At 39.7% G+C, this 23,259-nt stretch overlaps 1 protein-coding gene across 1 annotated transcript in view; it reads left to right on the top strand.

Annotated features, from left to right (window-relative positions):
- Syne1 (spectrin repeat containing nuclear envelope protein 1) overlaps positions 1-23,259 on the top strand; it is a 462,188-nt gene that overhangs the window by 118,800 nt on the left and 320,129 nt on the right. Inside the window, exons 12-14 of the mRNA XM_059272792.1 lie at positions 1,217-1,381; positions 17,850-17,962; positions 18,500-18,668. Coding sequence (XP_059128775.1) covers positions 1,217-1,381; positions 17,850-17,962; positions 18,500-18,668 — 447 coding nt within the window. The remainder of the gene's footprint in view (positions 1-1,216; positions 1,382-17,849; positions 17,963-18,499; positions 18,669-23,259) is intronic.

The following is a 23,259-nucleotide window of genomic DNA, read 5'->3' as shown; positions in this document are numbered from 1 at the left end:
CAGTGATGCGAATCTGGAATTCTAGTGGATAAAATCACTTGTTGCGTGAGCCTGACAACCCAAATCCAACCCCTGGAGCCCATGTGAAAAGCTGAATGTGCCTGTGCACATCTGTAGTTCAAGTTCTCCTACAGAGAAATGTGAGGTAGACACAGGAAGCCTGGGGCATGCAGAACAGCAGCAGCAACAAGGCAGACCCTTCATCAAAACGATGTTTATGGAGAACAAACAAACCCATGAAATGCTGTCCCCTCACCTCCACACACCTGTCATGACACACTCAAATCTGCCCCCAATCCCTGCATGTGTGTGTGTGTGTGTGTGCATGCACACACGTACACACTAAATAAATATTTAACAAGAAAGATATTTAAAATTTTCTAAAACTTTTGTCTTTGTCTAGAGCTATCTAGATAACCTCAGTTTTTCTGGACTTTATGATGGTATGGGAGAATTTAGTGGGATTCTCACATCTAGTGTATTAATGCTGCAACCTCTAGGCTTGTCAGCAGATGTGGTCACTTTGTCACATTTCAGTGTGACATAAGTTCACACTGAAACCAGTAGTCATTAAGTTTCTCCCATACACAAAAATCACTTACACGTTCTAACAATGTCCATTTCTAGTGTTTTGTTCTAATGATGTCCATTTCTAGTGTTTTGTTTCCTCAAAATTTACTGTGACTTTGATTTCCTTCTCATACTCAAAGCATCAAACCCTGAACATACTTCCTTTGATGATATTTCTTGAAGTAGCCTGGGTTTTTGTCTTTAGTCAACCTCACTTTCTGTCCCTCTCCCTCCCCCACTCTCGTGTGTGTGTGTGTGTGTGTGTGTGTGTGTGTGTGTGTGTATACACAATTGCATACGTGTGTACAAGATACTCACAGATGTACATTCATGCATTTGCATGCACAGCCATATGCAATTCTCACAGAGCTAGAGTTTTTAAATTTGACTAGGGGTGGCCCTGGGATGACCCCATCCCTACTTCCTCAGGTCTGGGATTGGTTACAAGCAGATGCCACCATGTACAGGTTTCTTGTGTGCATTCTAGGAACCAAACTCAGATTCTCATGCTTGTGTGGGGAGCACTTCCCTTCTCTGAGCTGTCTTCCAAGACCCTCTTTGAGCCTTCTGTAGATTTTTAAGTTCATTTAGGGGAAATTTTAGGAATTATCTTCTGTAGCAGAGACATTGTATTGTCTTGTTTCAGCTCTTTGATTGGCACATACAGCTGGATAAATCTCTTCCTGCACCTCTGGGGACCATAGGTGCCTGGCTGTACAGAGCAGAGGTGGCCCTGAGAGAAGAGATCACCATTCAGCAGGCCCATGAGGAAACAGCAAACACAATACAACGGAAACTTGAACAACACAAGGTAAAATTCTGCTTAGAAACTGTCCTAGTTATTTCTCTATGGCCGTGAAGAGACACTGAATAAGACAACTGACAAAAGGAAGCATTTGGTGTGGGTGCTCACAGTTTGAGATGGTTAGAGTCAGGACCATCACACGGGAGACCACGGCAGCAGGAGGGCAGAAATGGTCCTGGAGCCATTGCTGAGAACTTACAATTGATCCACAAGCAGGAGAGAACTAATTGGAAATGCAGTGAGCTTTGGAAATCTCAAAGTCCACCCCAGTGACACACCTCCTCCAACAAGACCATACCTCCTAGTCCTTCCCAAACAGTTCCACTAACTAGGGACCAAGTATTCAAACACAGGAGCCTCTTCTATAGGCCCTTTGGGGACCATGCTCATTCAAACCACCACAGAAACCTTTCCAACGTGACAGTCCTGGAGTCCCTAGAGAGGCAGGTCATCAGAACCCACACAGATGTGCCCCTCTGAACACCCACCCTATGTAGTTTGCATACATCTTTCTTGGAGGTGCTATAATCTGCCTATACTCATTACTGATAATTTCAGTACTTTGATTTCTTAAAATATCTCCCAATAACTCTGAGGTAGGTTTTTGTATCTGCAGCCATCATTATTTCTGTTGCCATAGGTTATGTTTATATTTTTAAAAAGGTAAGCTTCCAGATGATATAAATTTATATAATAATATGATTGACCATTGACTCTATACCTCACCTCTGTATTCTTTCTCAAAGAATGACAAACAAAAGCTTCCAGTCTAGATACTTAGGTTGTACAGGGGGAATAAAAGCCTTGGGATACAGTTGAGGGCTTTGATGACTTGTGTGTGGTTAGTGTGTGACTGTTCTCGAATATTTTGTAGTGATACAAGCTTAACTCACGACACATGCTATTTTTGATTGACCAAACGTTAATGCAACCATGCATATTTTATACCCCTTTTGTTCTGGCGGTATTTCTGTTTTAGCAAATATATGAAAAACAAGATGATATGTAGAGATTTCTCCTCATATTGTTGTCAAAAATATTTTTTCTATCAACTGTTTGATGTGTTTTTAATTATCTGAAGGAAACATTCTTATCTATTTAGAAAATAATCAAAAACTAAAGTCATGACATATTTGTCTCATGCATCTGAGATCTTGGTTTTGGAATTCCTGATACAGAGATACATGCCATGTCATTTGATTTCAGTAGACAAAATCCCAGACTAGCTCATCTAACAGTCTGGCACAGCCATGTTGCACAATCAGGAACGTCACTATCACTCACCTCCATTTACACTTTTGCCTTTCTGAGATATGCTCAGTGATTTCAGACACTTCCATTTTTTAAAAAAATGTTCTTAAAGTTGACTTTAATTGATACAATGATTGCATACATTTATAGACCTCATTGTGATGTAATAATGTGGAACAGTCAACCCAAGCTACTTAGTGTTATCCATTACCTCAAATGGTTACCATTGCTTTGTGAGTACTGTTTATCTCTTTCAGTGATTCTGAGTATGCATTAGCCTGTCCCTTCTTTAACTGAAACCTTCCCCTTTTAATACAATCTTCCTGTCCCCATCTATTCTCTGCCTCTGGTCCTGGTTGCTTGTGGCAATCACCATGTTTCTCTCTGCTCCTATAACTTTAACATTTTAGATTTGATAAATAAGTAAGCTAGCCAGGAGGTGATGGTGCATGCCTTTAATCCCAGCACTTGGGATAAACTCTCTCTGAGTTTGAGGCCAGCCTGGTCTACAGAGCAAGTTCTAGGACAGCCAGGTCTACCCAGAGAAACCCTGTCTCAAAAAAACAAAACAAAGTGTGTGTGTGTGTGTGTGTGTGTGTGTGTGTGTGTGTGTGTGTGTGTGTAAGTAATTGATTTGTCAGATATTCAAGTTCAATTTGTTTGGGATTTTTTTTGTCTTTTCACTTTCAGTCTATGTATTTAGTTTTAAGAATATTTTTTGTATTTTTGAGATTATAATTACATCATTTCCTCCTTCCAAACCCTTCCTTATATATTCCCCTTGCTCTCTTTCAAATGCATGTTCTATTTTTCTTATTATTGTGTGTGTGTATGTGTATTCCTAAATATATAAATACAACCTGCTCAGTTCTTATAATGCTAATTGTATGTGTATGTTTTCAGAGAAGACTATTTGGTATTGGGCAACTTCTTGGTGTGCTCTTCCCTAGGAAAGACTATTTCTCTGGCTCTTAGCAATCCTTAGTGGCCTGTAGATTTTTGTCTAGGGTTGAGGACTTTTGAGTCTCTCTCCTTCCACATTAAGATGTCTCTGAGTGTTCTTGTTCAGCTCATGTTCAGGCAGCCATGTTGCTGAGACTTCATGGATATAGCTTCTCTGGCATTCCTAGGAGACACAACCCCACAGCAAACTTCTGGTTCTTTTGGTTCTTAAAAATAGTTGTTCCCCTCTTTTTCAATGATGCCTGAACCTAAGATGTGGGAGTTGTGTTATAGCTGCATCAGTTGGGCCTGGGCTCCACAACTCTGTATTTTGATTGGTTGTAGTTTTCTGTAGTGGTCTCCATTTGTTGCAAAGAGATACTTCCTTAATGAGGTGTAAGGGCTACACTTATCTGTGGATATGAGGATCAAATTTTGACTGGGATAAGGAATTATGTTAATCTAATAAAGCGATGGTTCTCCTCCAAGACTCTTGACTTTACTAGCCCCAGGTAGTTGTCTAGGTTTCCAGTACCAGGCATGCTATCCCTATTGTTCAATGGCCTTTAAATCCAATTAGAAATTTATTAGTTACCAATGTATGTGTGCCTCTACTGAATCCTTACGGTTATTGTGCCAAGCTGGTCATTGTTGATCATAGACATCATAGCTGGGTAGGACAGTTGGTTGCTTCACTCCCTTGGAAGTTTGTAGGGTGCCTTCCAGTACTATCAAAGCTATTCCTCAGGGAGGAAGCATTCAAGTCCAAGGTCTCTGGACCCTGTGTCTGAAGTGCACAGTGTCTTCAGCAATAGGAACTTACCTTCCCCTTCTGGGAGGCACCCAAGGGCAACAGCAATAGGCTGTGATGTTTTAGAGTCTCTTGAGCATCCTGACCAAGAGCTCAAAGGAGGCCTTCTCATGTTTGGTGCTGTGGTTTTTATTAATTATGCTCTGGCTCTTCTGGGAAGCGTTGTTGGACAAGACTCAGCCCATGTATTTCTTTGACAATGTGTAGAGTTTTTTGTAGATAGCAAATAACTGGGATTTGTTTTTAATCCATTTACCCAGACAGAGTCTTTTAAATGGAGAATTAAAACCATCTACATTTAGAGTAATTATTGAAAGGTATGTGCTAAATCTCTTTCTTTGTCTTTCAGGTTGGTAGGTTAATGAGTTAATTATGTTTGATTCTTTGATATTGCGACTTATTTATCATCTCCAATCTCTTTTTACTGGTATATATTAATTTCTTTTCCTATGTATTTTCTCTTCAGTATCTTCTGCAATTTTGACTTGTTGGTGATAAATTGCTTTACTCATGGTGGAAGATTTTTTATTGCTGCTTTGATTTTGCAGGATAGTTTTGCTGGTTATAATAGTCTTGCTTGGCAGTTATTTGTTTCAAAGCTTGAACTTTCCCAGTTCAGGCTCTCCTGGTTTTTAACATTTCTGTTGAGAGATCTGCTTTGTTCTGGCAGACTCTAAGTTAATAGGGATTTCTCTTGCAGTTTTCAAGATTCGCTCTAAGTTTTATAGTCATATCATTTTATAATAAAATTTAGTGAGATTCCTTTTCTGGTTCTGTCTATCTAGGATCTAAACGCCTTATATACTCTGATGTCCATTCCCCGCCCCGGCCCCCCACCCAATTGAGGACATTTTCTGGTATTGTTTTTTTGGATAAGTTCCCCATATCTTTAGTCTAAAGCTTGATTTTTCTCTTAAATTCCACAAATTTATAAGTTTTGTCTCTTACTTGTGTCCCAGCAATCTTGAAGGTTGTAGCAGTGATTGTTTTTGTGTTTGTGTGTTTTTGTTTTTATTGCTATCTGAGTGTGACAATTCCTCAACTTGGTCCTCAATACTAATATTCTTTCTTTTATCTGGTTTTGCTATTTTTGGTGATGGCTTTCAGGTGAGTTGAGTTTATTTGATTAACTGAATTTTTATATCTAGGATTTCCTTTTATTTTTAAAGACTAGGTACCCCTTTGTTAATTTCTTGTCCATGATTTATTTTTAATTTGGATCCCTTTTGAAGTCTTTGCTCATTTTTAAGCTAGACTTTTGTATTATTTACCTGACATTGCAGCCATTTTAACATATTTAGATTCTGTTTTTATATAGAGTTATTAACTTTTGGAGGAATCACGTTGCTTTGCTCTTTCATATTTTATATTTTATGTTTCTAAGTTGCAATTTGTACATAACCATTGTACGGCAGGGAATATAACAAGAAATCCAAGGGAGTCTGCTTAAGGGGTATAGGGAGTTTATTATGATATAAAATGGAGAGAACAACTCACTAAACAGGATAGGCAAAATTATCAGAGTCCTGGAAGGCTGATGGCTAGTCCCATGCTGCTTCTGCTGCCTGGGTCAGTCCACACTGTCCAAGCCCATGAGGGAGATAAGAGATCTACATGTATGTGCTCCTCCGGTCTTAAACTAGCTCAGAGGCCATGTCCTACGGGCTGGTACCTCAAGGTCATAGGTGGAACAGGTACCCACTGCATCTCCCCTTTTTGTCTAAATAAGAAATTTCTAACCTAATACAAAGCTATATACAACAGGAATAATTATAAAGTATTGTCCAGGAGAGGGAAATGGTAATAACATATACAAAAATAGAAATACAACCAACAAGAACATCAAACAAGAAACACATACTAAATGTCCAGACCATAGGTAAATGGCAAGTCCCAGAGATTATTCCAATATCTGTCCTATCCTGAAGAAGCTAACCTTAGTACCTAAAATGTTCTTAGCTAAGATATGAGAGGATTATAACTGTAACTATCTAGTCTTCAACCCCAACAAAGACGTAAAAAGGAAAATAATATTACCTGAGTAAACAGGAAGTGCAAGCAAGCAACTTGTGAAAAAATTGCAAGAACTGACAGAGACAACTGGCAGCCCGGACAGTTGCCTAGTGTTTCTCAGCACTGTTTGGGCTTCCAGTTTGGCTACAAGCCTAGAATATCTGACAGGCTATTTTCAGAAGCAGAAACTTTGAAAGACCGTCTTACCCTGTCTTGACAATGTTCAGCAATCGCTTTTCCTTGTGTCCTGCTCGTCTGGAAAGGACAGTGTACAAACTGTCAGCAGTCAAGGCAAGGGCAGTTCTTTGCCCAGCAGGCCATTTTTTTTGCCAAGAAGAAGACAAGCTTTCATATGGAGTGTATTTGATACCCAACATTCTCTTGGGAGTAGATCGGTGCTGCCAGGAGCAATCCTGTCTCACATCACAGAATTCTAAGCTATTAAAACATCTAAATGCCATTTTCTCTAGCTCTATGAAGTGTTTGAAGGTTACCTATCCATCTGACAAATATTTCTGTAAATCTGAAAAATCTAACTAACATAACTATGAATATGACAAGCATGGGTGACTATTAATCTGTAAATCTTATCTACCTAAATAACCTAAGGACTAAGGCTTCACATTAAAATAAACAATCTGTAAACAAATGTACTGTATAAGAACAATGACCTCAAATTGTGACAATATATAAAATATCTTAATCAGAGGTAGAAATGTATAGTAAAATATGACAACAATATCATTAATATGTATCAATATACAAAATAGCCTAAACAGAGGTAGAACATACATACAGTATGATAAATATAATTATACATTTGTATCAATATACAAAGTATTTTAAACAAGAGAAGGAACACATGTACAATATGACAATTATAGTTTTGAATTTGTGTCAATATACAAATTATCTTAAATAGGAATAGAAAAATAGTTTACATTTGTGTCAATATACAAGAATTCCTACCAGTGCGACTTATCTAAGGCTGATAGTTTGCTAAATTAGTATACAAGTAGATACAATAATCTACCTTAATGACCTATCCTATCTCTTCCTCTTTTTTCTTTTCCAAAAAGAGAATCCTGAGTCTAAACTTTATTGTTCTACCCTAGCCCTATTACAACTTATAACCAACCCCTAACAGATGACAATTATCCATAACCCTGAGAAAATAAAACCTTCTGGGAGAGGGGGCATCATTTTAAAATTGCTTCCTGCTATCTAGGGTGCGACAATATCTCTGTGGGCTTCTGTAAGAAAGCTAAAACAGTCAGGCGGTGGTGGCACATGCCTTTAATCCCAGCACCAGGAGGCAGAGGCAGGTAAGATCTCTGTGAGTTTGAGGTCGGCCTGGTCTACAAAGCAAGATCCAGGAAAGGCACAAATCTACACAGAGAAACCCTGTCTCCAAAAACCAAAAAAGAAAAAAGAAAAAAGAAAAAGAAAGAAAGAAAGCTAAAACAATGGTTAAGTCTCATGAGGACTAGCTATAATGTTTGTAGCCAGCCTAAAAACAATGGATAAAGTTTGTCTGAAGTTCTGGCTAGAACTGTAATATGATGGACCATCTCATCTTGGAACTGTCCTAAAGAGTTTGTAGTCCAAATCGTATCATTGAGTGGTGTTTCTGAGCCGCCACCAGAAGAAGCAAGATGTGAGAGAACAGGTAATGCCATGAAGCCACGTGACAAAACATAGATTAATAGGAATGGGTTGAGCTAGTTAATAATGAGCCTAAGCCATAGCCCAAACAGACCTCTGAATAATTATTTTATAAGCAGCTGCATGACTGCAGGTGGGAGAGATTTGTCTGGACCATGGGCCCAGGCAGGACTGAGAAACTTCTCCCCTACAGGGGAATATCTAATCTTTTTTAAAAATATATATTTCTATTTTATACTTAACTTAATTTCACATATCAGCCACAATTCCCCCGTCCTCCCTCCTTCCATCCCCCAGCCTTCCTCTCCAACCCACCCCCCATTCCCACCTCCTTCAAGGCAAGGTCTCCCCTGGAATCAGCCCAGCCTGGTAGACTCAGCCGAGGCAGGTCCAGTCCCCTCCTCCCTACACCAAGGCCATACCACCCTGAACGTGCCCGATCTCGTCTGATCTTGGAAACTAAGCAGGGTCGGGCCTGGTTAGTACTTGAATGGGAACATCTATTCTAACTCCATATGGGTGTCTTCTTATTGAGAAGCTTCTCCTCGATGACTCAATATCTAGTACCACCCAGAGAAAGGAAATAAACACCATGACAGCAACATCACCAAACAAAAGCCAACATGGAAATACAATTGAAATCAGGCTTGAAGTCACAGCTCCCCACAAGGGTGGAATTCTGGACTCCATCACTGGCCTTCCCCTGACCAAGGGGAGAGAGGAAAAATAACAAAATAAGTGCAATAACAATACATTAAAGCTAACGAATATTTCACTGTCAACACAAAATATATAGTTCTCACTGCAAAAAGGGGAAGAGACACTGTGTTCTGGAGCCACATTTGAGTGACCATAACCTTGGAAGCATGGATCTAGGTTACCCCAGGTTCCATGTTCCAGTTTCATAGGGTTTTTATAGTAACAGAATGAAGAGAGTTATAAATATATGCATTTAAAAAAATACATTGATGGAAACATCAGAGAAGCAAGTTTCAACAAGATGGGGGAAACTCTCCTACAGCCTCAGATGCTTTCAGTGACACTCTTAGCTTTCAGGTTGGTGGAAGCTACTGATCTGCAAGTTGATAAATTCCAAGATTTTTTTTTTTTAAATCTGTGACTCATAGAATGCCCTATAAAGAGGTGGCAAGAAACAACCATTCATGGAGTCAAGGGCGGCGGAGGGGCGGGGGAGGTTCAGTGCTAGTCCAAGATAAGGTGTAATCAAGTTCTGGACCCGCAACATCCCAGCCTCTCCACATCACTGCAGTTGTAATTAGTCAATCAGTCTTGGCTCCCAGCTTCTTTCCAGGAATTTTCATTCATAAGAACTACAGAGAAGAAAATGGCAGAGAGAATGGAGAATCAGTAACACAGACAAGAGTTAAATATGAATGAAAGCAAAAGTATTAATAATCTTTGAGATAAGGAAAGGGAAAAAGAAGAGAGTTTGAGAGAAACGGAATAGTAAGTGAGGAAAGAGAAAAGGACAGGTTGCAGAAGCATGACTAAAGGAAAATGCAGAAATGAAGTTGAACTGTGAGATGGTCAATAGCGTAAGCGAGTGGCTGTTTCAAAACAAATCGCTATAAAAATACTAAAATGAATAAAAAGGAAAGGAAGCCTGGTTTTTGTTTGTTTTTTAAAGACAAAGGATTTAAATAAAGCCATTTTCCAACTCCTCTAATATTGGAACCTGCTAAGTTTGGACAGAAGAGTCGTGAGTCACAGCCTGAGCCTGTCAGGATCAGTTGTCACCTCCAGATGGCATTTCATTTAGAAGCTTGCTTTCTTTGTGTACCGGGAACTGCACTGGCCCAAATGACCTCCATGGCCTGTAGTCCTGGGAAGGGTTCTCCTCACTACAGTATGCCCCAATGTGTGAATACACAAAAACCAAACACCAAGTGCATCACAGAGCAATGATCATACACAGGACACAGATCTGCCATGGAGGGGATATAGTATCTTGTCTCCGGGTTTTAAGACTTTGAAATCCTGCCCATAACTACCTGCTAGGAAAATTAAGCAGTTGTTCAGAGCTTAGTCATGCTAAGCACCAAATAACACATGTTAGCGAGGCAACCCGGGGGTGGTGTGTGTGTGTGTGTGTGTGTGTGTGTGTGTGTGTGTGTGACATATCCTGCCTGCCTCACCTTGGAACCCTCAGCCTTCCCAGAAATCACCAAGGAACCAAGAGGGTAACAGCATTGATCACTGAGCCCTCTCCAGCCCAAGCTCCCTGTGCCCCACTCTGCTCGCTCACTCTTGCTTACCCACATTCCTCTCTGGGGACACCTGTTGTGGCATCTCCTCCCCAGCCACTGTAAAGGGATGCCCTCCAGCCTCCCCGAGTTATGGCTGTTCCTTGTTTTCAGGTCTGAGAGAGTGACTCAGTTTCCATATGCCTCCTTTCATACATGGAGCCTGGCTATAGCCCTCCAGATGTAGGGAGTGGCTAAGTGACTTCCTTTTCTGATGCTGTCCTATACATACACCAGAACACTCACTGTCACACCAAACCCCACAGTGACTTGAGGCTTGAGAGGGCTGTTTATTTCTCCTGCATCTAGGACTGGGAACCCTACTGGATCTACATTGTGGTTGAGGCTTGGCCTGCTGCCCCAACCCACACAGCTGGGGTGAGAACTGGGGGCTGCTTTCTTGATTATCTTTCTGTTACTCTGCTCTTGGCTGTCCCATTGACCCCTTTCTTGATCTTTAGAGCTTTCTCCATTCTCCATTCTGGAATACTGTGTTCTCCCGACTCCTCTCATTCACGGATTCCAACAATAAGCCTCTATTCCTCCATCTTACCCTGGCATTCCTATTTTTAATTGTTTTCAGCAAACTCCCACTCGTTTCCAAAACGGCTGCACTGATCTACATTAGAGTCAACACGATATAAGGCTTTCTCCTTTTCCACGTCCTCACGAGCACTCGTTATATTTCATGTGTATGACAGTAGCCACATGAGCAGACCTATAGTTGTAGCTCACTGGATGGAATTTAGATTTCTGTTATCACCCGGTATGTTGAACTTTTTTTCAGCAGTCTACCACCTACTTTGTCTTTTTGGATGAATGTTCAAGTCCTTTGACATTTTTAACAGAGGTATTTGTTTCTCATTCTTGTTAGATTAAGATCCTTGGTACTTTTTTTATATTAGCCCCTTGTGATGGATCATCTTGATGGCCAACTTGATTGGTTTGAGAAGCACCTAGGGTGTTAGTAAAGCATACCTCAGGTGGGGGCTGGGAGGACAAGTCAAAGAACATTAACTAAGTCAGTCCCTCACTGACTATGGGCAGCTCCCTTCCCCGCAGACTTGGAGCCCAAGTGGAAGAAAAGGCAAAGGGTGTTCTGTGTTTTCTAGTGGACATGCTAGGAGCCGCCTGCCATACCCTCCCTCCCCACTGCGGGAGATGGGAGCCCCTGAAACTGCAAGCTAAGCAGACCTTCCCTCCTTAACTAGTTTATATCTGGCAACTGGTCACAGGGACGAGAGTCTTCTAAACCCCCTTAACTCTGTGAATGACTTGCAAATATTTGTTTCTGGCAATCTCTGTTGGCTACTTTATGTGTTCTGCAGATTTTCAGCCTGACACAATCCCATTTGCCTCTTTTTTCATTTGTTGTCCATGCTTTGGGAGTCCTAACAATCTCTGCCTAATGTCACAGGCCGGCCGGCCTACCTTTGTTCCTTTCTTCTTTCTTTTGGTTTTAGACAGAGTCTTACTATGTGGTCCTGGCTAGCCTAGAACTTAATATGTAGATCAGGCTAACCTCATCCTTACAGAGACAGGGATCTGCCTGCCTCTGCCTCCTGAGTTCTGGGATTAAAGATGCATGCCTCTCTAAGCTTCTCACAGGTATACTTTTTATTTTGTTTTTGGCCATTTTATAGTATTAGGTCCTTCATTTAAAACCATTTGAGTTGATTCTTACACAAGCAGTGGGATAGGATTCGTTTTCATACTGTGTGGATTTCCAGCTTTTCCAGCTGTCAATTGGAAGAATTGCCCTTCCAATTGTGTATTTTGGGCACTTTTGCCAAAAATCAATTGATCATAGATATGTGGGTTTGTTGCTGGGTGCCCTGTCCTATTTCATGAGTGACTGTGCTCAGATAACTTTTGATTTGCTAATCATCTCTTTCCACATCTCTTCTCGGCCATCATCAATATGCACAAACAGACATGCAGAATTCCCTGTCGTCATCCGCTTTCTCAAGTGGCGGTGTAACTCTGAGGTCTGCTCCACCTATCTCAATATGAACACACACAGTTTGGACCTTCCTGCCTGTGCCTCTGTTCTCAGTAGTTGTGGGGTCAGGTTGTACAGGAGTCAGAGTTCAAGCTCAGCTAAGTTCAAGACACATCACACACTCAGCATCAGAGGCATTGGGCCCAGTGCATCATGGGATACAAAGTATATATAGATGGGAGAAAAGTTCTAGACAGCAGTACACAAATACTACCACTCTCACAAATTAGTAAGTAAATATGTGTTCTATATAATGATTTCATGTGAAATATGTGACAACTGAAAGTACTTTAACCTAATGTGTCTGACACAAAAGAAGTTACCTTAGAATTTTAAGTGCAATGTAGAATGTACATGAGTTGAGAAGTGTTCACTGAAGGTCTACTCTAGGTAGCTTTCCAGCCTTGGGGAGACAGAAGTATATTGTAGACACGGTGGTGCCTCCAAACTAGAAGTATGGCAAACACCATGTGACTGTTGTTTATGTACTTAAATGTTGAGCATAGAGCAAACACAAGTGTGCCATTTACTAGAACATTATAGAAGGTTTTGCAGATGGTGATGACTGTCCCACAGAATGACTTTTCAGTTGGATGATTCACATGCTTCTCTGTGTGGGTCACTGACTATATGAGCCATTCTGATGAGAGGAAGATGGATAATAGATAAATGATAGATAGATAGATAGATAGATAGATAGATAGATAGATAGATAGATAATAGCAAAAGAGAGAGAGTCAGAGAAAGCACACATGTGCCTATGCTAGCCACCCAAGCACCTACCCAACATGATAAACAAGACACAATGTCCAGAAAGGATGGAAAGCAGGGAGATGCACAGGCATGGGTGATGGAGAAGATGAGGATGTAAAATGAAGGGGGAAAACAGACAATGAGAAAACGGAAGAGTGCAGTAGTGGGAAAACAAGAAACAAACAGAGGCAGGTAGGAGTCAAGGACAAGTTCAGCGTGAATCACAGAATGATGGTTTTTATTGAGGTAGACCTTTCAATAGACCTGGCCACAGGTGTTTAGAGCAGTATAGTCATAAATCAGAGTAATTACAATTATGAGATCTATTCTAATCTATTCAGGATATACTTATTAGATGCTTCACAGGAAATTGAGCTATGAAGATGGAAAGTTTGGATCATTGTTAATTAAAATTCTAAGTTTTCTCAGTAGCACAGAATCAGTCCATCAGTGTGATGTAACTCATCTGGCGTATCAGACTCAGTCAGAGATTCAGTAACCTGGGAAGAGAACACCAGGGGATTCTGTGTACAAACACAGGATGTTTGGAAGCATCATCTTGCCTTTCCAGCATAAAAAGTAATTCTGACTTCAGAAAACTTGAACATGCTATGGAAACCTAGAATGTTGTTTTTCTGAACTTGCCACACATGAAAAAATATATTTACATGGCATGTTTTTTCACTTACTACATAGTCAGAGTTTACAAGTTAGAGTTAAGTATTCTTTAAAATGTATACTGCAGATAGTTCTCCTTATGAACAGTTGTATGGTGTTTTCTTTAACTGTGTAGTTTTTAGAGATTTATTTTATTTCTATGTTTCTGTGTGTGTGTGTGTGTGTGTGTGTGTGTGTGTGTATGTGTGTGTGTGTGTGTGTGTGTAGGCCAGACGAGGGCAGTGGATCCCATGAGTAGCTCTCTTTTCTACTATATTTTTAAAGTTAACTAAAATGTATATCAGAGTATATTAATTATATATATACACAAAGTATAGCAGTGTTATCCTTCCTATTTTCTAGACAACTTAATGCTCAGTTATCTAGAAAGAGAACATGTCCCTTACAGGTGATTATGAAGGATTTAGCCATGTAATTTAGTCTAAGTAATTAGCTTTACTGAACATTTAACATAAGGATATGACATAGCTATTACCATCCTCTTTTGTAAATGTATGTACTACAGGCAGGGAGAAAATAAATGCTTCACATAAAAGCCACATAACTAGCTTAAGCTTCAAGCTTTAAATGTGCCCACAAAGTTGTTGCACATGTAGAGTTTAGCAGGAGTCATACTGTTTTGGCAAGGCAAGGATTTTAAGTCTTAGGGAACCATGAGAACAGTGTTCTGTCTCCATCATCTCCTGAGTCTCCTTGTACTATCAACCCCACCCAAGTCACTTTCTCTCCTTCTTGAGAGTTTCATTTCCTGGTGATGATTCCTGGCACAATAATTAGAAAGTTCAACAACCCATAGATGATCCTCATACTGCCGTGGCCTTTCAATACCCTCACTTTCTCTTCTCTGGTGATCCCACGCCATGACCAACTCCCTCTACTCTCTACATCATCCTAGCGTATCTGCAGCTGAAGCCCTCCACAACTGCTTTGTCAAGCATTCCACTCTTCAGTCAAACAAGTCTTCATCCATCTGGATCCTGCAGTTCTTAGTGCTATCACCCTTTGATTCCATTGCCTTCCTTTTCATTTCGTCTTTTCCCTTTGTACTATTTAAATTGAGTGTTCAAAATGTCACTCACTGGACTCATCCTCAATTCCATTGACCACGTCTCTCCCTTTCTTACTAGCCTGGTAAAAATATAACACTGATTAAAAACTGTTTCTGCACAGACCATGCACCCACACAGGCAGGTGATGAGGCTGGAGAATCCCCGCGTTCTGACATAGTGACTAACCCAACTGCTGTGTAGCAGTCACAAGGCATTTCTCAACTCCAAGCCCTCTCCATTTCTGGGACATCTATTTCATACCCTGTCTCCTCAGCCTTCCACACCTCCTCCCCGTCCTCACTCTTAGCTGATGACACTGCTTCCTATTTCCCCAAGAAAAATAGAAGCAATCAGAAAAGAATTTCCGCAAGCTCCTGCAAATACATCAACCCACTTACTTGTGTCTGTGCCCAAATACTCAATCCTCACTTCTGTTGCTGCGGATGAACCATCTGTGCTCCCAACCAAGGCCAGCCACTTCTATGAGTCTTAGATACTATCCTTCCCCTTCCTCTGAAAGATGTACAGTTATATATCCCTTGTTCCATTGTTTTCTATATCCCTCTCCATTGAGTTCCCCCTAACAACAACAACAACAACAACAACACACACACACACACACACACACACACACGTTTTTTTCCTCATTTTAAGTCTTTTTCTTCACCCTACCTACCTTCCCAGCTATTGTCCAAATGCCCTTGTTCCATTTTTACAAATATGCTTTTAAGACCTTTCTGTGTCTCCTTCTTGATTTCCAAGTTCTCTCTGAAAACCACTGGCATAAACCATCACTATCACATGACCCACACCCAAGTTGAACAAGATTGGCCTTCTCATTCACTGGCTAGCTATTAGTCCCCCTGGTTCTTCATCCATCAGACACTTTTTACAAAGGACTTCTGTGTCCCTGAAACTCTTCTTTCATTTGGCTTCCCTCTTTCATCCATGCTATCTCTCTCTAGTCTTGGCTTCCAATAGACTTCTAGTGAGCATCTGCATAATACCAAGTAGCTTCAGAGCGTTTGTGATATGCCCATATGCATGAAGAGAGACTCAGATCCCTGACATTCATTATATGACTCGTCTTGAAAGGATGCAGCTAAAAGTAGTAAATAAGCAAATAAAAATTGGGGGGCAAAAAGGACAAGGAATGTTGATGTTTTAATTTTAAATAAGAGGTTGGTGAAAACTCACTGTAATGATTACCTCAGAGGCAAGTATATTCCACCATGATGCCTTTGCCCTAGCCATCCCTAAGGCTTTTTCTCTCCACTGATATTCCTGTTTCCACCTTCCTCATCTTCTTTGGGCCTTCACAAGACTTCCCTTACAATGTGGAATCTCACTTGTTCCCATTGCTCCATCTTGGTAACTGCAGGAGGTGTGTTGATAATTCCCACAGCAATGGAGGTTTCTCAGTCCCTATGCTGTTTATTTATTATGGGGCTTTTCCCATAATTTTCATAATTTTCATTGATTCTTTGTGAATGTCACATCATATACCCCAAACCCATCAACAGCTGCTCTTAAAACAGCCCTGTCTCTGCTTTCCTCTGGGGGTCAAAGATCCCACCATCTGGTGTGAATGACTTGTGAATATGTGTGTGTGTGTGTGTGTGTGTGTGTGTGTGTGTGTTCACTTAGGCACCTAAAGACTTCAAAATGTAAACACAGAGAAATCTGTCAGGACAGAAATCATTTAGACTGAGGTTTTTGACAATATTAACCTGTCTCTTAGGGAGTCAAGAATCTATAAGCCTTTTGTTGCTTTATTTGTTTATTTATTTATTTATGTGCATGTCACATGCCTGTGCAACAGGTGGAGGTCAGAGGACAACTTGTGGGAGTCAGTCTTCCCTCCCACCACGTAGGTTTCAGGGGTCAAATTGAAATCGTCAATGTTTGTGGCAAGAACCCTACTACTGGGCCCTCTTGCTGGCCCAGATTCTTATATTTTAATTCCTGTTCTAAATGCTTTCATTTGTCCACCCAAGTGTGTGTCTTTTACCTCCCTGCTTCTTTCTCCGTTGTACCCGTGGAAAATAGTTGAGAAAAATAATATTAATTTGAATTGATCCCCTTTGGTGGATTACTTTGTTTTTTAATTTACACACTATTATTTATTCTGCTACAGGGGAAAATCGACCAAGTGTGAGGAAATATGTCATAAGCTTTGTTTGTTCACCCTACTCTTTCCTTTGTGTGTGTGTGTGTGTGTGTGTGTGTGTGTGTGTGTGTGTGGGTGTATAAGAGAGAGAGAGAGAGAGAGAGAGAGAGAGAGAGAGAGAGAGAGAGAGAGAGAGAGAGAGAAATAACCTTGGGCTGGCAGCAAAGAGGTATTCTTTTTATAAATAAGTGTGTGGCTGGTAAAATACACCACAGACCAAAGATTCACATTAACCTAAAGAGATGGAAAGCCGCTGCATAAAGTTGAGAAACAACATTGATAAACATCATGACATTTGATCTCTTCTCAGTTAGCTGGAGGTTGTTTCCCGTAATATTGGGAAAGTTTCTGACCAAACGGTATCTTCAAAGTCTATTATAATTGGAAATAGTATTTAAAGTAGCCCTCACACACTCAACCTGAAAATAACAGTAGGGAAGCTAAATCCTGTTCCCATTAAGGGGTTAAGTTTGTTGTGTTCAGTTTTCAGGGGGAAAAAAACATAAAGCAAACAAGCGAACAAAAGCCCCCGCCTCTCCAAACCCCAGGCAAGACACTGAAATGGTTGTTTCTGGGAGTGATCACACAGTCCCTGGATCTTACACCTTTAAGAGGTCTGAATGCATTTCTGGGCAAGTGTCATGTGTGTTTAAAGATGCCGTGATGACTAGACCCAGCTCTCCCAGAGTGGCTTCTCCACAGTCACGGGCTGCCGTTCTAGGTAAAAGCCGGTGACAGGCACCGGCTGCGTGAGAAGGAGGTAGCAGGGACAAATGGTTGAATACATTGACTCATCAGTACAGCCGGGAAATTATGCTTCTCAGCCTCTTGGGAACATGTTTCCTCATTTAAAAATTTTTTAAAATTGTATGTTAGGATCTGCTTCAAAATACAGATGCCCACAAAAGAGCATTCCATGAAATCTACCAGACCAGGTCTGTCAATGGGATCCCAATGCCTGCTGATCAGCTAGAGGACATGGCTGAGAGGTAAGAGAATGTCCGATTTTTATATGAAGGCTCTTTTAAAAAATAAAATGTCAGATGGATGCTTTTGTATTCTTTTTCATATTTTTTTTCTTTTCCAAAATGAATTGTTATAATTTTAACAGGGATGCTTACATTTGGTAAATGCAAAGTGGGTTCCCACACAGACACTGAGAGTGCCAACATTCTAATATATTATTAACTGGAGCGAGTGAGTTGGAATGTTCCCACAGCTTGCAGATCACAGAAACGCTTTCTTCATCATAGGCTGTATTTTTATTCAATACTGTAAGGAACATTATGTAACATTGCAAAAACAGCTTATAAAAGAAACAGATGAGAGATGTGTTAGCAGGGAAGAGAACCAAACCAAAGGCTTCAATCAATCCTGTTTTCCCTGGAAACCCTGAGCTAAGAAAGGAATCGGATCATCCCCTGACCGCGAGCAGGGATATTTAGAAGGCTGCATGTAACAGGTTCGGCCAGCCTCCTTCGGTTACTATTAGTTACATCCTGTGAATTCTCCCTGTCTCCTCCTAGGTTTCATTTTGTGTCCTCCACATCCGAGCTGCACTTAATGAAAATGGAGTTTCTGGAACTGAAGTACCGTCTGCTGTCCCTGCTGGTCCTCGCTGAGTCAAAGCTGAAGTCCTGGATCATCAAGTATGGGAGGCGAGAGTCTGTGGAGCTGCTGCTGCAAAACTATCTTGTGAGTCTCTTGTGCTCTGACAGACAGAGGTCCACCTGGAATCTAAGTGTAAAAACACCACTTTGTCCAGTGGGGTGGATCTGAGGTGTGGAGCTTTTCACAAGCACATGGAAATGGCAACTTGGATTCTCTGGAATTTGTTGTTGCAAATTCTGACTTTGGGAGGGTTCCCCATATTAATCGTCCCCAAACCTTAGTAATGGTGCTTTATTACTTACCAAAAGAGTTTTGTGTGTGTTGGGTTTTCTCTATATATATCTCTCTTTCTGTGTGTGTGTGTGTGTGTGTGTGTGTGTGTGTTTATTCACATATCTTTAGTTGTAACTCCATTTGTCCTTTAAAACTGAATTACTATACTTAAAGACAATCCTCCAGCCATCTAAGCTCCCAGTGTGAGAAAACTGTTAACTGTTTTCAGTTGTCCACATGGGGACTGTCCACATGTTAGATTTGCTGCATGAATCTCTTCCCAGGACTTATGTCTGGGTGTACCCAGATATTGGGCAATTTTGTCTACAAATCTATGTACAAACTTAATTTTTAAAGAGTATCTCATGTTCTGGTCTAGATAATCCCAATTCTATCTAAAACAACAACTAAACAATAGAAAGAATGTGGCTGTTCCATTTATATATAGTTAATATAATATGCTTCATAAAGGCCATTTATTTCCTCTTAATCAACTAATCATGCCCCTACACAAATTATTTGCAACATTAGGTTGAAAGTATTCATGTTAACAGTGCATCTCTGTCCTATCCTCTAACATTTATCTTTAAACACAGATTCCAAATTATAAATCACTAAACTTTTAACATACTAGCTTGTTACAACCTGACCAGTTACAGTGACTCACAGAGTATGTGCTTTAATTCATATTAAAACTGTGTCTCTTTGCAAGCACCTTGGAAACATAATCGGCTTTGTTATATTTTAATTTTGTTCTTTAACTGATATGTGAGATACATGAATTTGAAACAAACAAACAAACAATTTGCCTCGCAGTTAGTACTTTTCTCTAGATTCTCTAAAATGGTCTAGGAAACATTTGTTTCAAAAGCTGTGAACTCTGTTAGGATGTGTTCCTTTTATTCATTTGTAGCTATTTTGGCAAGGACAAGAAATCCAGTTTTAAAATTCTAGTAATTGCTTTAGTCTCATAAATATTAAATGGAGGAATGGATTTGTATCTTCAGTTTTAGTCATAGCAAATAATGCACTCTGAGCCCAGGAGTTAATTACACAGGCTCCATCCTTTGTTCTAGCTATTTAAGAACAGCCAATCAGATTTGAGTAGCTAATAGGACTGCCTTACCAGGTAGATGTTCCAAAACAATGATATTAATAATTCTCTTCAAACGTCTCGAAAGATATATAAATAGAGAGTTGATGTTAATGGCAGAGAGTCAGCACTGCCTGCCCACTCCATGGAGTTAAGAAGTTCACTGTGGTGCTAATGTCAAACTGCTGTGGAAATTTCGAATATGTGTAAAGTGGACAATCTTCCCACATTCCCAGCAGCTTTCACTGTGTGTGTACTGTAGTCCCCCAATAAAGAGGCCCTGGTTAAAAGCTCCATAAGTGGTGTTAGGTCCTTTTTGTTGAATCATCTCAATAACCGTGGCCCTTTGAGTGCTCCACTTTCCACCTCAAGGAAGACCCTACAGGCTGTTTCCAGTAAACCCTACAGTAAACATTGATGAAGTACCGTGCAGCTGGCTCTGGAGTTTAACTGTCCCAATCCCTGGCTCCAGCCAACACAGTGGCAAGAAGTGGAGTCAGAATGTGAGTCCAGATATTTCCAAACCAAAAGCCTTTGCAGGCATATTACCAATATTATTCTCTAAATACATAACCTGTGAACAAATTTAACTTAGAGACCAAAGTTTTGATGTTTATTGAATTGCAGTGAATTAAAGAATGTTCTTCTCATAATCATTAGTTCCTTGTAATGCATTTCAAATTGAATACTATTTTACTCTTATGCACCATGGTGGCTTGATTACCACTGCCATTTATCTGTGGTCTAGGCAACATGGCGGAAAGTTGGGGGGAACTGGAAGATTGCCATAGTGAAGTGTGTTCTAACCATGTTTCAGCTATGCACTGCCCACGTGACTTTGTGAATGATTGATGCTTCTATGATGTTGTCTGTCCTGAGTTTTTCACATGTTAGCATGATGGTAGTGGTAGTGAAATAGAGATGCTGGGCTGGAGAGATGGCTCATCCATTAAAGACTAGGACCACAACCAAAAGTAATTAGGAGATCCTTTTAACGGGTAGACTTCGTATACCACCTTCCTCCTGTGTCACACCCCACACAGTGTCTCTCATCCTTTTGGAGTTTTAAAGAAAATCATTCATTTCAGAAGAGACAATTTCAAAAAGTGTCAAGATTTTCAGTGAAACTGTAAAGTCTGTTATTTACATCTAATTTTTTTCTCCCTCACTTAAAAATATAAACATAGTGTGTTCCTGTGTTTTCCAATAAGCAAACTGATACTGAGGCTATGAAGAGTCATCATCCTTGGTTTCAGTTCTAAATGTGATGTTAATTCCATGCAAAAGAAGAGGGTAACACATGTTTTAGGGTTGGAGAATTGCAGAATATGCTTCCTAACTGGGGTATGAGCTAATGAGTACTTTAAATCCTTGAAAAATGCACTCACGCTTGTTATGAAAATAAGTAGAAATGTGGGTCACTGAGGGGGCTCAGCAGGTAAATCTTGCCACTAAGCCTTATAACCTGAGGACAATCAGGGACCCACATGGTGGAAGGAGAGAACCAACTCCCACAAATTGTCCTCGGACTTTCACAAATACACCATGGCACATATATGCTGACATACAAAGCACACGGACAAATAAATAAATCTAATAATAGTTTTTTTATATTTAAAAATTAGATCATACGCTATTGATCAGTGATTACAGATGCATTGATTTGGTCCTTGATTTCAGAATTGTTTACAGTGATCTTGCTAGTTAACATGTAACGTCCACTTTTGCTATGTAAACAGTAACATAACACTTCTATCCTTCATGTGAAAGAAAGATGATCTCTTGAAATTGTGGAAATTGCAAAGTTCAGTATAAATAGCATGAATATTTCCCTTACAATTCACAACAATTTTTAATGAAAATAAACAACCCTGATTCAATTTTAAAGGATTTGTAAGTATCTGGTTTAGCTCTCTCAATGGAATTAATGAGTTTTTAATTTATTGTGTCTATACTTTGAAGGCAGAAATGCCCTTACTTCTAATGTTTTAATTTCAAAGTCAAAAGTGCTGCTTCAGCTTTTCATATCTTATCCTCAATGCCAATAGTCGTTTGATTCGGTAACCCAGTTTTAGCCAAACTTTTAATAAAGCAAATTAACCTTGTCATATTAATTTAAAATGTGCATTTTCCTGAGAGGTATGTCTAGCACAGTAAATGGGAGGCTTAGCAAGCTTTCTGTGAAAGTGACTTACCCAGACAAACGTCATTGTTCAATGGTGTCTCCATAGTTAGCCAAAAAGGAGCCCAAATTGCATGGGCCAATAAAAGTTTGAAATAACTAATGGGATTTATTTTTTAAATTAATTGTCTAACTGTTCTAATGGGAAAGCTCAAAGATAATGAACCATTTGATTGTATTCTTACCTCCCCTCCTATTTTTAGGTCAAAATAAATATAAAAATAAATATATTTATTTTATTAATTTGTAGTTAATTTGCAAACTAGTCAGCCAAATGATATTTTAAGTTTACCTGGTCAATATAGTGACTACTATTATCATAATCTGGTCTCAGACAAACACAATAAAACATATTAAAGTCATTCAGTAAAATATCAGCCACAGAAGGGTCTCAGACCATCCAATTCATAGCTTTCTGCATTCACTTTATTTCTAGAGAATTAGTTTATAAATGTTCTGTAAATATAAAATAGTCTTCATTGTAGTTAATATATAATACTTTAAAATTTTAGATTGAAACAAGGTAAACAGTGGTAAAAATCTAGGAATGTCTATGAAATTGCTTTATGAACTGCTTTTTGCCTCTACATGAAGCATCCATTAGCATATTATACGGGACTACTAGCATACTGTGCAAGAGTCCAGTTTGTGAAGCATAACTTGTTATATTATCATAGTGATGATCCCTCTTGACTATTTTAATTGATTAAACTCTTAAAAATCCATTCTGGGCACACAAAAAAAAAATCCATTCTGCTAGTAGGAGAATTTAAAGAGGTTTTGGAGACACATTGCCAGTTATAATTGTATTAATTTTGTACTTGGAGTAATAAGAGTAATCTTTTGAACAGGAAGGGAGTTGAGCATTAGTAAAAAACAAAATTAATAAAAACCTAAGATTGTGTGTGTGTGTGTGTGTGTGTGTGTGTGTGTGTGTGTATGTGTGTTCGTGTTCCCAGTTTCATGGTCTCCATGTGCTAATACTGATTTTATTATGTATGCAGATACACATGTTGCTTTATCTTAGCCTGTAATTTTTGTGCTAGGTAATTGGAATATGAAAGCATCAATAACATGGACAGCATATGCGATTATTTTTAAACTTTCTACTTTTTTATTTAAGGAAA

The sequence above is a fragment of the Peromyscus eremicus genome, chromosome 8b (genome assembly GCF_949786415.1).
Source record: "Peromyscus eremicus chromosome 8b, PerEre_H2_v1, whole genome shotgun sequence".
Classification (NCBI taxonomy): domain Eukaryota; kingdom Metazoa; phylum Chordata; class Mammalia; order Rodentia; family Cricetidae; genus Peromyscus; species Peromyscus eremicus.
Note: the sequence above shows the minus strand (reverse complement) of the source record. Positions and strands in the feature narration are given on the sequence as shown.